The following is a 13,170-nucleotide window of genomic DNA, read 5'->3' as shown; positions in this document are numbered from 1 at the left end:
TACAACCTCATCCATCACCAGCAAAGCCCTTCCTACCCTTGAGTACATTCACATGGAGCAATGCCACAAGAAAGTAGCACCCATTAAGGACCCCCACCATCCAGGCCATACCTGCTTCTCACTACTATGATTGGGCAGCAGGTACAGCAAATTCAGGAAAGGTTTGAACCATCAGGCTCCAGAAACTACATGGATAACCTCACTCACAACTCTGAACTGACTCTACGGCAACAGACTCACTATCAAGGACTCTTCACAACTCATGTTCTCAGCATTGTTTCTTGTTTGCACATTGTCCTCTTTTGCACATTGATTGGCAGTCCTTGTTTACATATTCATAAATTCTATTATATTTATTTTTTCTTTAAATGATTACTGTTTGACAGAAATAATACAGTACAGGTAGAGATATATTTAGATGTACGTTTAGGTGACACATTACTTCATGGGACACAGAGCCTATTCAAGTCACACCTATTGGATTGAGATTCCTGCGTGGAACTCTGCTCCCTACAAGGGAGTCATTCCAGCACTGGCTTTAGCATTAACTTGGACTCACATCAACCATACTTGCACAGCAGTCGATATGTCAGGCCTGCTGACAAGTGAGTCAGGGTACTTGTGCTCTTAGATGCTCAAGCAGATAAATCCAGGTTCCACATCACTTTAATTAATTATTTACCTGGTCAGTGTTTAATAGACAAACATCAAAACTGGTGCATCTGCGCAATGTCTGCTCAGCCAAGGTTGGTCTTTGAGGCACTTCCATTATTGACTTTATTACTTACACCCTTCATATACATGAGGAGTAAAAATCTTTACGTTATGTCTCCGTCTAAACGTGCAATGTGCAATTTATAATAAATAGTATGTACAACAATATCATGTAGAAATACAGTTGTGTCAGCGTGAATTAATCAGTCTGATGGCCTGGTGGAAGAAGCTGCCCTGGAGCCTGTTGATCCTGGCTTTTATACTGCAGTACCGTTTCCCCGTGGCAACAGCTAGAAAAGTTTGTGGTTGGGGTGGCTCGGGTCCCCAGTGATCCTTCAGGCACAGGTAGCTGGGGATTTCAGAAACTAAATAGGCTATGATGGGGCAGCATGGTCATGTAGTGCTTAGCACAAAGCTTTACAGTAGCAGTGACCCGGGTTCAATTCCTGCCACTGTCAGGTAGGGAGTTTGTATGTTCTCCCCGTGACTGCCTGGGTTTCCTACGGGTGCTCCAGTTTCCTCCCACAGTCCAAAGACCTACCAGTTAGAAGGTTAATTGGTCATTGTAAGTTGTTCGTGACCTGTGTTGAAATAGCCCCTTTCACATCCCCTACCAGGGATCCAAAGTGCTTCGCAACTGGTGTGGCCACTAGTTTTAATGCACAACAGAACACCTGATTTAATGCACATTTTAAAAACACAGAACAGTATAGGCTCTTTAGTCCACAATGTTCTGCTAACCTTCTATCATAGTCCAAGGTCAGCCTAACCCTTCCCTTCCACATTGTCCTCCATTTTTCTTTCATCCACCTACCTATCAAAGAATCATCAATGTATCTACCTATGAATCTCCTCAATGTATCTGCCCCTATCACCAACTCTGGCAGCACATCCCACACCCTCACCACACTCTACGTAAAAAAAAAATTCCTCTAACATCCCCCTCTGTACTTTCTTCGAATCACCTTAAAATTATGACCCTTCCTATTAGCAATTTCCACCCTGGGCAATTGGCTTTGGCTGTCTCAGCTTGAGTGTCTCTAGCAGATGCAATCTCACTGGCTCGCCACTCGGCCTTGGATTGCCTAAACAATAGTAATACCTAGCTGGGGCTGCTGTCTATTGATCTCAGCTTAGCGTTCAACACAATCATACCCTCAATTCTAGTCAACAAACTCCAAAATCTGGGCCTCTGTACCTCTCTCTGCAACTGGATCCTTGACTTTCTCACCAGGAGACCACAGTTAGTGCAGATCGGAAACAGCAACTCCGCCGCCCTCTCTAGCTATGCCTCTGATAATCTTTATTAGTCATTTCTACCCTGGGAAAAAGTTTCTGGCTGTCCATTCAATCCATGCCTCTCATCAGCTTGTAACACATCTATCAAGTCACCTCTCATCCTCCTTCACTCCAAAGTGAAAAGCCCTAGGCCACTCAAACTATCCTCATAAGACACGCTCTCCAACCCCAGGCAGCATCCCAGTAAATCTCCTCTGCACCCTCTCTAAAGCCCTCACATCCTTCCCTTAATGAGGCAACTGATCACAAGAGATTCCTTACTCCCAGAACAATTCAAATAACAAGGTGATACAGTTTATAAGCACTGGGGGGGGGGGGGGGGGGGAACTTGTGGTGACACAGTGAGAACAGAGAGCACCAGAGATCAGGATTAAATCTGGGATGCTAGCACCAGGAAACATTTGTATTACCACTTAGGAGGCCTGTAAATTGATCTATTTATGTTCATCCCCCCCCCCACCCCCGCAAACCTTCGGCCAGAGTCCAAATACCAGAAGCCTGTACACCCAAAACATATAAAGACTGTAGCAGAGGGCAGAGGGCTTGCCCAGTTTTGCAAACATGCAAGAAGACCTGTACCTGTCTTCACTGAACAGGGTAACTGGACCAGCTCCACTTTGACTCAGAGCGGCCACAAGTGCTGGCCTCACGACTGGTTTGCACCCACCTCACGAGTGACTTCCATGCAGCATGACTTTCATTTGCAATTAATTCTTTGAAGAAATTTAACCATAAATGTGCATTGAAATTTGAGAGCTTGATTTATTGGCTCCCCCTCTCCCCCCCAACATTCAGACTCTGCATGGAAATAGAGAAAGGCAGATTTAACACTCATCTAGTCCTGGTCTCCCCGGTGGAGACAGCTGGCAAAGGGAATAGCGATTTAGTCATTTCCTTCTTCAATAAACTTCACCAGATGCAATGGGGGTACAGATAAACTTACTACTGACTTTGACCCCTGTCTGCAGTCCCCAAACACCTTATTTTTCTGGTCTAAATATGAGTGCAAAATGCCACAGACCCCAACAGTAGACTTAAGCAATTTCTGGGCACAGGTGGAACCAGATGTCAAAGGCATCAAGGCTGTTTAATACCATTTCCATGTCACCTCCATTGAGAAACATCTCGAAAATAATACGTACTAGGGTAACACACACAAAATGCTGCAGGAATTCAGCAGATCAGTCATTCATTCGTTAAGGTTTCTTTTTTTTGTTTTGTGGATGTCTGCGAAGAGTAAGAATTTCAAGATGCAAACTATATACATTCTCTGATATTAAATTGAACCATTGAACCTGTGAAAAATAAAGCGTCTCAACTTTCATCTTGAGGATTCCTTGCATATGGAATCTGCTGTATTAAAACCAGCCTACAGTGAATCACTTATTTAAAACAACTCAACCTTGTTAATGAGCGGGAATAGAGATGGGGGAAAGAATTACTCAGGGAAGCAGAGAGGGACACACCACTGTGAAGCATGCCCAGTTTTTCATGCCCAAGTGCTATGAGGCCTATTGCAGTGCAAACATTATATCAGGGAATTACACTGTGACTCACTTGGAAAGTTAAATTGGATCAGTCTCAGTTGCTCAGGAGACTGGAAGTAGGCTTGCTTGTGGGGATAAACAAAAAATAAGCCAAAAGTATAAGCAATACTTTGGAGTTACTGTACAAAAAATGGAAATGAATGAAAAACAGCACTCAACTAACCACAGAGGTTAACTCCCGAATGTCCTGAGCTACTCAGTCTGGTTGGTAACTTGACAGACAGACAAACTTTACTGATCCCGGGGGAAACTGGGTTTCGTTACAGCCGCACTAACCAAGAATAGTGAAGAAATATAGCAATATAAAACCATACATAATTAAATAATGTTAATCATGCCAAGTGGAAATAAATCCAGGACCAGCCTATTGGCTCAGGGTGTCTGACACTCTGAGGGAGGAGTTGTAAAGTTTGATGGCCACAGGTAGGAATGACTTCCTATGCCACTCAGTGTTACATCTCGGTGGAATGAGTCTCTGGCTGAATGTACTCCTATGCCTAACCAGTACATTATGGAGTGGATGGGAGACATTGTCCAAGATGGCATGCAACTTGGACAGCATCTTCTTTTCAGACACCACCATCAGGGAGTCCAGTTCCACCCCCACAACATTACTGGCCTTACGAATAAGTTTGTTGATTCTGTTGGTGTCTGCTACCCTCAGCCTGCTGCCCCAGCACACAACAGCAAACATGATAGCACTGGCCACCACAGCCTCGTAGAACATCCTCAGCATCGTCCGGCAGATGTTCACGCAAACTTCACGTACCTCAACTGATTCTACAATCTATTGCCTCGCTTTCAAGGACTCTACAGCTCACACTCTCAGAAATATTTATTTACTTTAATAATATTTGCACTATTTGCTTTCTTTGCACATTGGCTGTCAGTCTTTGTGTGTAGTTTTTCATTGGTTCTATTGTATTTCGTTGCTCTACTGTGAATGCCCAAAAGAAAATGTATCTCAGGGTAGTGGATGGCAATTTACGTCATTGCATTACATACTTTGATAATGAACTTACTTTGAAAGAATGCAACAATTAACTCTGCATCCCAATTTAGAGTTGGAAAACAAACTTCAAAGAAGGCTCCCATTTAAATCATTATTGCAAATCCATTTACCAGGAACAAAGCTCATTTATAGAGACTCAAAACACTTCTGGAATCTGGAGTAGAATTCAAACTGTGGCCGGAACTCAGCTGTGACAAGCAGCATCTGGGGAGGCTGATGTCCCGATGCAAGGTCTTGTAAATCGTAAGTTGTCCTGTGATTAGATTAGGGTTAAATAGGTGGGGTGGGTTGCTGAGTGGTGTGGTCCGTAGGACTGAAGGAGCCTGTTTCCGCGCTGTACCTCTAAATAAAATAAATAATTTTAGCCTCCTCAAACACTTCCTGTGACAACTCATTCCATATACGTGCCATTCTCTGAAAAGTTGCCCCTCAGATTCCTTTAAAATGTTTCCCCTCTCACACTCTTTAGTTTTGTACTTCCTTGCCGCAGTTTTAACCTCAGAGTGCAGTGAAAAGGGGTTTAACCTCAAAGTGCAATGATATGGGATTTAACCTCAGGGTGCAGTGTGCTGTGGTTTACCCTTCGAGTACAGCGACATGGGGTTTAATGCTAGAGTGCAGAGTGCTGGGGTTTAATTCCAGGAGAATAATGTTCCAGAAGAATGATGCTAATACCAATATCAATGTAAAGTGTAATTCCTGCTGAAAAACTGGAGACAAGCAACTAATTTGCCAAAGAAAGCACTCTCAAATGGTAACTGTATTAAGGACCCGATTATTAGATGCTAAATATTGGCAAGGCTCCAGAGAGAAATGTTGTACTATTTCTTGAAAGAATGCCTCAGGAAAGCAGCATCCATCATCAAGGACTCCTACCATCCAGGCCACGCTCTCTTCTCACTGCTGCCATCAGGCAGGAGGTACAAGGGCTCACATCACCGAGTTCAGAAACAGTTATTACCCTTCAACCATCAGGCTCCTGAACCAGAGTGGATAACTTCACTCAGCTCAACACTGAACTGATTCCACAACCTACAGACTCACTTTCAAAGACTCTACAACTCATGTTCTCAGAATTATTTATTCATTATTATAATGATCTTCTTTGCTGTTTGCCCAGTATTATCTTTTTGCTACTGGTTGGTTGTCAGTCTTTGCTTCTAGTTTTTCATTGGTTCCACTGCATTTCTTTATTCTACTGTAAATGTCTGCAGGAAAACAGATCTTAGAGTAGTTTACTTTAAAATCACCGTAGTATGACAATACTTCGATAATGAATTTACTTCGAAAGAATGCAACAATTAGCTCTGCATTCTAAATTAGAAATGGAAGAAAATTCAAAGGCTGCTTCAGTTGATCAGGAACAAAGGACAGTATGTGGTGATATATACAGTATTGTGGAAAATTCTTAGGCACCCTAGATTTTTTACATGGTTTCAGATGGTATGGTCCCAACAGACCCCTGATCTCACATCATCGAGGCTGTCTAGGATTATCTGAAGAGACAGAAGCAAGAAAGGCAGCCAAAGTCTGCAGAAGAACTGCGGCAAGTTCTCCAAGATGCTTGGAACAAGCTACTGGCCGATCTTCTTATAGAACTGTTCGACAGTGTACCCAAGGGAACTGATGCAGTTTTAAAGGCAAAGGGTGGTCACACCAAATATTGATTTGATTTGTTTTTTGTTGTTGTTAACTACTCTTTATAGTAGTCTCTTTTGATATTTAGTAACATTTCAATTAATGGTTTTTGAAAGCGTATTTGCTTTACAGATTTTTTTTAGATGTGCCTAAGGCTATTGCATAGTATTTGAACTATTGCTAATAGACATTCATGTCCTCTTAGATGGACGCAAGTGGTTTAGTTAACATCTCATCCAGCAATGAACATCCCACAGTGTAGCATTCCTTCAGCTGCACTTTGGAAGATCAGCAGAGAGTTTTGGTGCTTAAACTGCTGGAGTGGGACATGCTCTCCAAGGTGACAGTGATGCTGTTGGAACCAAAGCTTGAACTTGAATAGGCTGGGTTTGTTTTTCTCTTTCAGTTGGAATGGGCTAGGCCCAGCTAAATCTCCAGACGCCTTTAAAATTAGGAAAGGATTTCATAGACCGGGTTAGAATAAATCATTTCCACTCTGAGTCCACAACAAGGAATAAAATGTGAGGCAGGCATCATGAATTTAAGGGGCTCAGGGAGTGCAGGGGATGAAGAACAGAGGTTGAAGCAGATTGTACCGGAGGGACAGGCAACAGACATGAGGCATAAACGTGTGTCATGATAACATAGCGGTTAGCACAATGCTAATACAGCTTGAGGAGGAGTTCAGCTCCAATGAAGATTGTACATCCTTCCTGTGTATGTGTGTGTTTCCTCCGGGTGCTCCAGATTTCTCCAACAGTCTAGTAGATTAACTAGTCACTGGATGTTGTCCTATGATTAGACTAAGGTTCTATCAGTGGGTTTCTGGGTTTGGTGGCTTGATGGGGTGCAAGGGCCTGTCCTGTACACTATCTCTAAATAAATAACTACAGAAACACAAGAGGTTCTGTAGATGCTGGGAATCTAAAGCAACACACACAAACTGCAGGAGGTACTCCGCAGATCAGGCAGCTTCCATGGAGGGGAACGAACCGCCCGAGACACTTCACCAGGACCCAAAGGGAAAGGGGACAAAAGCCAGAATAAGATGGTGGGGGACGGGAAGGAATACAGACTGGGAGATGATAGGAGAAACCACGTGAGGGGGGGAGCTGGGGAAGGGGGCATGAAGTGAAAAGCTTTAAGGGAACAGGTGGAAATGGAAAAGGGCTGAAGGAGAAAGGATCTGATAGGAGACAGAAGGATGGGGCCTGCATCTGGAGTGTAATCTGAAAAATTAATGCCAATCAGAAACCACATCTAAAATGATAGGGTGCATTTTAGCTTATTGCTGCTGAACTTTGATAAGATAAACAGTCTTTATTTAAAGGTTTGCACAGTCTCATTCCAGTCTTTAAGAAAGTATCAGTGTGAACCCCTGCAGTGGGCCCCATGCAGTCACCCATTCTCATCAGTGGCTTCCTCCACCGCTGCACTGTTGCCAACCCAAGACACAAAATTCAGTGTAAGAGTTCAGGAATAAATAGTGACTCACAAGATTGTTAACTTATATTCATAATGTGCTGCTGCGGCAAGAAGTTATTTTTATCGAATTATATCCTGTGTATCTATGCCCACAACAATAAACTTGAACCTGAAATTCCAAAGCCAACATACTGGAAAAGAAAAAGAAGTTACGGGAGTTACAAGAGCAGATGGTATAAACTGGCTGTATAGGAGACTAGATTATGAAAGATGGAGCAGAAATAGGGTTAATCAGTCAAACCTACGGATCCCTAAGGATTTCAGAGCTTTTTCCTGTTTCTGAAGATCTTTTGACCCTTAACTGTTCTCTGTAACAGCGCAAAACAACAGGTGGTCGGGAATGTGTTACAGACGTACATTGAGGAGGTGGGTGAGCTCTCCTGTGAAGTAGGAGGGGCTGTAGATCATCACTCTCCAGCCCTTGATTGTCTCCACAGCTGTAGCACTGCTGGTTTACATGTGCACTTGTGATTTGCTTTTCTTCAGGAGAACAAAATAGTTGACCCAAAGGCTACCGCTCCCTTTCACCCAACAACAGGCCCAGGACAAGAAGGAGCCGTAGCCTGTGACTAGGCCGCTCTCTCAGCTGTGCAAGATGTGTGACCAAGCAGGCCTGTGCAGAGTGACGCAATACAAAATTACAAGCTCAAGGAGTCCTTCGACTTCAATGCCCCCCTTGGTCGACAGCCAGACTTTACACAGTCCTAAAGTCACCAGGACCCAGAAATTTCTCTCCCCCCCACCAAGCAAACTGTACCTTCTTCCTACATGAGAGCAGAAAGGTAACATTCTGAACACCTTACAACAATAAATCGTGTGCCTCTAAAGAGTGCTGACTCATCATCACCTTCAGCTGAGGTAAAGCATTCGTCTCTTTCCATCAGTTTAAATAGCATTTGTGTTTACGGAGACATATTTATAAGACAAGAAGCTGGTCATTTAAGGTTGAGGTACATAGAAATTTTTTCACTCAAGAGGGTGAAGCAGCTCTGGAATTCTCTGCCTCAAGGGTGGTGGATGCCAAATCATTAGATATAATTACAAATAGCCATAGAGTCATGCAGCGTAGTAACCAGCCTTTCAGCCTAACCTGTCCAGTCTTACCAATATCCCATCTAATATCCCATCATTTTAGTCTCATTTGCCCATGTTTGGACCATATCCCTCTGAACAAGGGGTTTCTGACCAGTTTTATGCCTTTCCTAATCCTTGTCAATGGTGAGACCACAGTTGGGAATAACATTTACAGCTCAAAGCTATACAAAGCTATAGGAAAGATGACATTAAGCTAGAAAGGGGCACAGAAGATCCACAAGGACGTTAGCAGAACTAGAGGGCTTGAGCTACCAGGAAAGATTGGATAAGCTGGGACTTTTCCCTGGAGTGTATGAAGCTGAGGGGTGACCTCAGACAGCGGAATAGACAATCACAAAGGGAGTTGCTAACAGAGGTTGTCTTTTTCCCTCCCAGGTAGGAGTCGTCTAAAACTTCTTCCAGGTGAGAGGTGTTGAGAAGTTTAAAGCACGAGGGGATATATTTAAAATAGACTTCTGGGACTTTATTTATTCATATACCGAGGACAGTGGATACATGGAATAAACCACCAGAAGCAGGTACAATGTGTAAAGGACATTTGAAAAAGGTACAATGGATAGAAATAGACTAAAAGATATGGGCTCAAACACACGCAAATGGGACTATCTCAGATAGACACCTTGGTCAGGATGGGCAAGTTAGGATAAAGGCCTGTATAACTGCATATCTCTGACCCAGGGCTTCAAAATGGTGGAAAGCACAAGATATCCCCACACATTGAAAAACAAATCAATCGACATCAGTATCATAAGGCAGAGCAGCAGCAAATATATGATCGTGTGACAGTCACTCACCAGCTCATCCAGATCCTTGGACACTTTCTCAATGCCATCAACTTCACTCTCTTGTAGTTCTTCTGCAACTTAATACAAGAAAAAGAACTATCATTCACCTTGGAGACAACAGAATGAGACGCAGAAAATGGAATATAATTCAATTCCAAGATTCATAGATCTGTTTCACAGGTACTTACACAATGCTGGAGGAGATAACACATGCCAACCACAGATCTGTTGATCTTTGTATAGTGGCAACCCTAAAGAGTTCATTCAGCTGGATTAATTCAATAAATAATTTAAACCCAGCTTCCTGGATGATCTTCATAACACTTCAGACTCCAAATCAAAGAGGCCATGGGGAGAACAGAGGTCAAAGCTCAGGTCTACATTCCAGTTCAATACAGAAGCAATGCTGTACCATCATATATGGCCAAGTGGTTAAGGCTTTGGGCTAGTGATCTGAAGGTCGTTAGTTCAAGCCTCAGCCGAGGCAGCATGTGTGTCCTTGAACAAGGCACTTAACCACACACTGCTCCTGCACATTTATAGCCCAGTGGTGGCGGTTGGTGGTACGGACAAGACAAGGCTTGTTAGCCTACCTTACCGTGACACGATTTCAAAATGGATTCCCCAACCACCACCATGCTTCCTCATCCACTCTATCCCTACTCCCTGTGTCTTGAGCAGTATTTATTCCACAACTAACTAAAAAAGGTAGGCTTCTTCCCTCCTCCCCCAACCATCATCCTCTATTTTCCCATTTCCCATCTGGCTCTGCTCTTACCCACTCTCTTCTCACCTACCTATCACCTCCGACTGGTGCCCCTCCTCATTCCCTTTCTTTCATGGTCCACACTCCTCCATTAGACTGCTTCTTCTTCAGCCCCATACCTCTTCCACCTGTCACCTCCCAGCTTCTCACTTAATTCCCCTTTCCCCATCCACCTTCCCTCCTCACCTGGTTTTACCTATCACCTTCTAGCTTGTACTCTTTCCCCACCCCCCACCTTCTTACTCTGAATTTATCCCCCGCCCTTTCCAATTCCGAAGAAGGGTCGCAACCCGAAACATCAGCTGCTCATTCCCCTCCATGGATCGGGGCTCCCAGCTATTTTGGAGCCTTACCATAAACCAAGGGGTACGTGGACCCCAGGTTGAGAATGTTGCCTTCATAGTTCCTTCAGCATTGTGTGTGCAGAACCTCTTCTAAGGTTGGCTACCTGTATTACTGTTTGTGGGATTTTTTGCTTGACGCCATTGACCACACAAGCAGTCCCTCAGGTTATGCAAGGGTTCAGTTCCTGACAACAGACCACAAGTTGATTTCTATGTAAGTCAGAAATGTTTTTCTTCAACTCCCCGTTATCTATCTTTCTACATACACTTGCAACGACTCTTTCATGGCACTGAATATTGATTCTGACACAATTCATAATTAAACACATGGAATATATACTGTATCCTGTACATTGGATGTTTGATGTCCTTTTTTTAAAAAAAATAGGTTCTTGTGGGTTTCCTTGATTTGTGGCTGCATATCAGGAGACGAATATCACGATTGTAGAATGCGTAAATACTTTGATAATAAATGTACGTAGAACTTGGAGGTATTTTAATATTAATATCTTGAGAAAATGCTCTGAAAACATATAAGCAAATTTGTATGAAGTTAAATTTAACAAAATAAGTTTATCCATAATCCATGGAGACCTTAGTGTGACATGGTAGTGTAGCAGTTAGCATAACGCTTTACTGCGCCAGCTCTAAGATCAGGGTTCAATTTCCACCACTGTCTGTAAGGAATTTGTAGGCTCTGCCTGTGACCACATGGATTTCCTCCAGGCGCTCTGGTTTCCTCCCACATTCCAAAGACGATAGTCAATAAGTTATGGGCGTGCTACATTGGCACTGAGAGCACGGCAACACTTGCAGGCTGTTCTTACTGATTTGATTTGATGCAATCAATGCATTTCACTTCAAAAAAATAAAGCTATTTTAATCTCATCTAATTCAAAACTTCACTGTTTGTAAAACAATTGTGGCATCCAGAAAGAGATGAGGAAAGCCCTGTGTAAACAAGACTTGTCTCCCATCTCTTTACACCAAGTGTGATTGTTCTGCCAGTAGAGGCCACTGATGTATCAACTCAAATGTACCACCAAAATTCATCCAGTGTCCCCTTCTCATCCAACTCTGACTCGATGCTTTCTCACAACAAGCTTTTCTTTCTTTTCCAATATTTTTATTAGTTTCTACATAGAAGAATACAGAGTACAAGAAAGTGTATACAAAAGGTCAGAAAAGATAAAAATAAAACTACCAGTTGCATTATATCTGTTTATAATAACAATTACATTACCCCGTATCCATATATTGAACTATATTAATTTATTACAAAAGAACAAAAACAGTCTAACCCCTACCAAGACCGAAGCTGTTCATTAAGGAGAAAAGGTGGTAAATACTTTCTTATATAATAAAAATAATAATAGCCAACAGCTGAGTTTAAATAACGAGTTGAAGGTTTTGAAAATAATTCAGAAAAGGTCCCCACAATGTCTGAAAGTCTTGACGAGATTCAGAAATTGAACAACCAATCTTCTCTAAATCTAAGCATGACATAATGTCGCATAACCATTGAGCATGAGCAGGAGGAAGAACATCCTTCCAATTAAACAAAAGCATTCTCCAAGCTACAAGAGAGCTAAAGGCCAAAATATGTAAATCAGATGCCTTCAACTTAATATCTTGTCCTGCAACAATACCAAATAGGGCCGTCAGAGGGTTCGGCTTAAAATCGACTTTAAAAAGTAAGGAAAAGTTTGAAAAACTTCCTTCCAATATTTTTCAAGATTCGGGCAAGTCCAAATCATATGAAGTAATGAAGCTTCTCCATTACTACATCTGTCACAGTAGGGACATGCTTTTCAAATTAGTTTAGCAGAAACAGACAACATCCAACAGGTTGGAAGTCCTGGTAAGGAAAGTATACATCTAAAGTAAAGTAGGTTACCCAATTCTGAATTAAGCAATTGATGGAACCTCTGAATAGGTCATTGATGAGTTCACAGCAAAGAGCAGCACCAAGCCATATAATGCTCAGGAACAGCAGAAAGAAGCTGATTACTCTCAGTGCCCCCCGACTTGTGCCGACAGTGCCTTGGAGTACTCGTTTACCCCATTACAGGGAAGATGTGGAGGCTTTTGAAAGAGTATAGAAGAGGTTCACCAGGAAAAAAATTCCAGGGTGGGTGGGAGGGAGGAGCAGGACCTGCTTTTGCTGCTTGTCGTGCTGTTGCTTATGTCTTTCTACCAAACATGGTGGGCATGCAATGTTGGTGCTGGAATGGTCGGTGACACTTGCAGACTGCCCCAGCACCTGTTTAGGTCGTGTTGCTTATTAACACAAACAAAGCATTTCACTGTATGCTTCAATGTTCATGTGACAACTAAATAAAACTAAATCTGAATACAAAGGTGCCTGGTTTAGTGGGCAGAGCTATAAGGAGACAATGGACAACTCTGACTGTTTTCTCTGGAGTTTCAGAGGCTGATGGGAGACTAGTCAGGAGTTTATAAACTTCCGAGTGGCAATAGATAA

At 42.7% G+C, this 13,170-nt stretch overlaps 1 protein-coding gene across 7 annotated transcripts in view; it reads right to left on the bottom strand.

The window, feature by feature from the left end:
* Window positions 1–13,170, bottom strand: part of akap13 (A-kinase anchoring protein 13) — a 554,439-nt gene that overhangs the window by 262,028 nt on the left and 279,241 nt on the right. For all 7 annotated transcript variants that reach the window (XM_073032598.1, XM_073032600.1, XM_073032601.1 and 4 more), the window contains exon 9: window positions 9,585–9,652. In XM_073032598.1, coding sequence (XP_072888699.1) covers window positions 9,585–9,652 — 68 coding nt within the window. The remainder of the gene's footprint in view (window positions 1–9,584; window positions 9,653–13,170) is intronic.

The sequence above is a fragment of the Hemitrygon akajei genome, chromosome 30, assembly GCF_048418815.1.
Source record: "Hemitrygon akajei chromosome 30, sHemAka1.3, whole genome shotgun sequence".
Classification (NCBI taxonomy): Eukaryota; Metazoa; Chordata; class Chondrichthyes; order Myliobatiformes; family Dasyatidae; genus Hemitrygon; species Hemitrygon akajei.
This window is presented reverse-complemented; position numbering and strand designations above follow the sequence as displayed.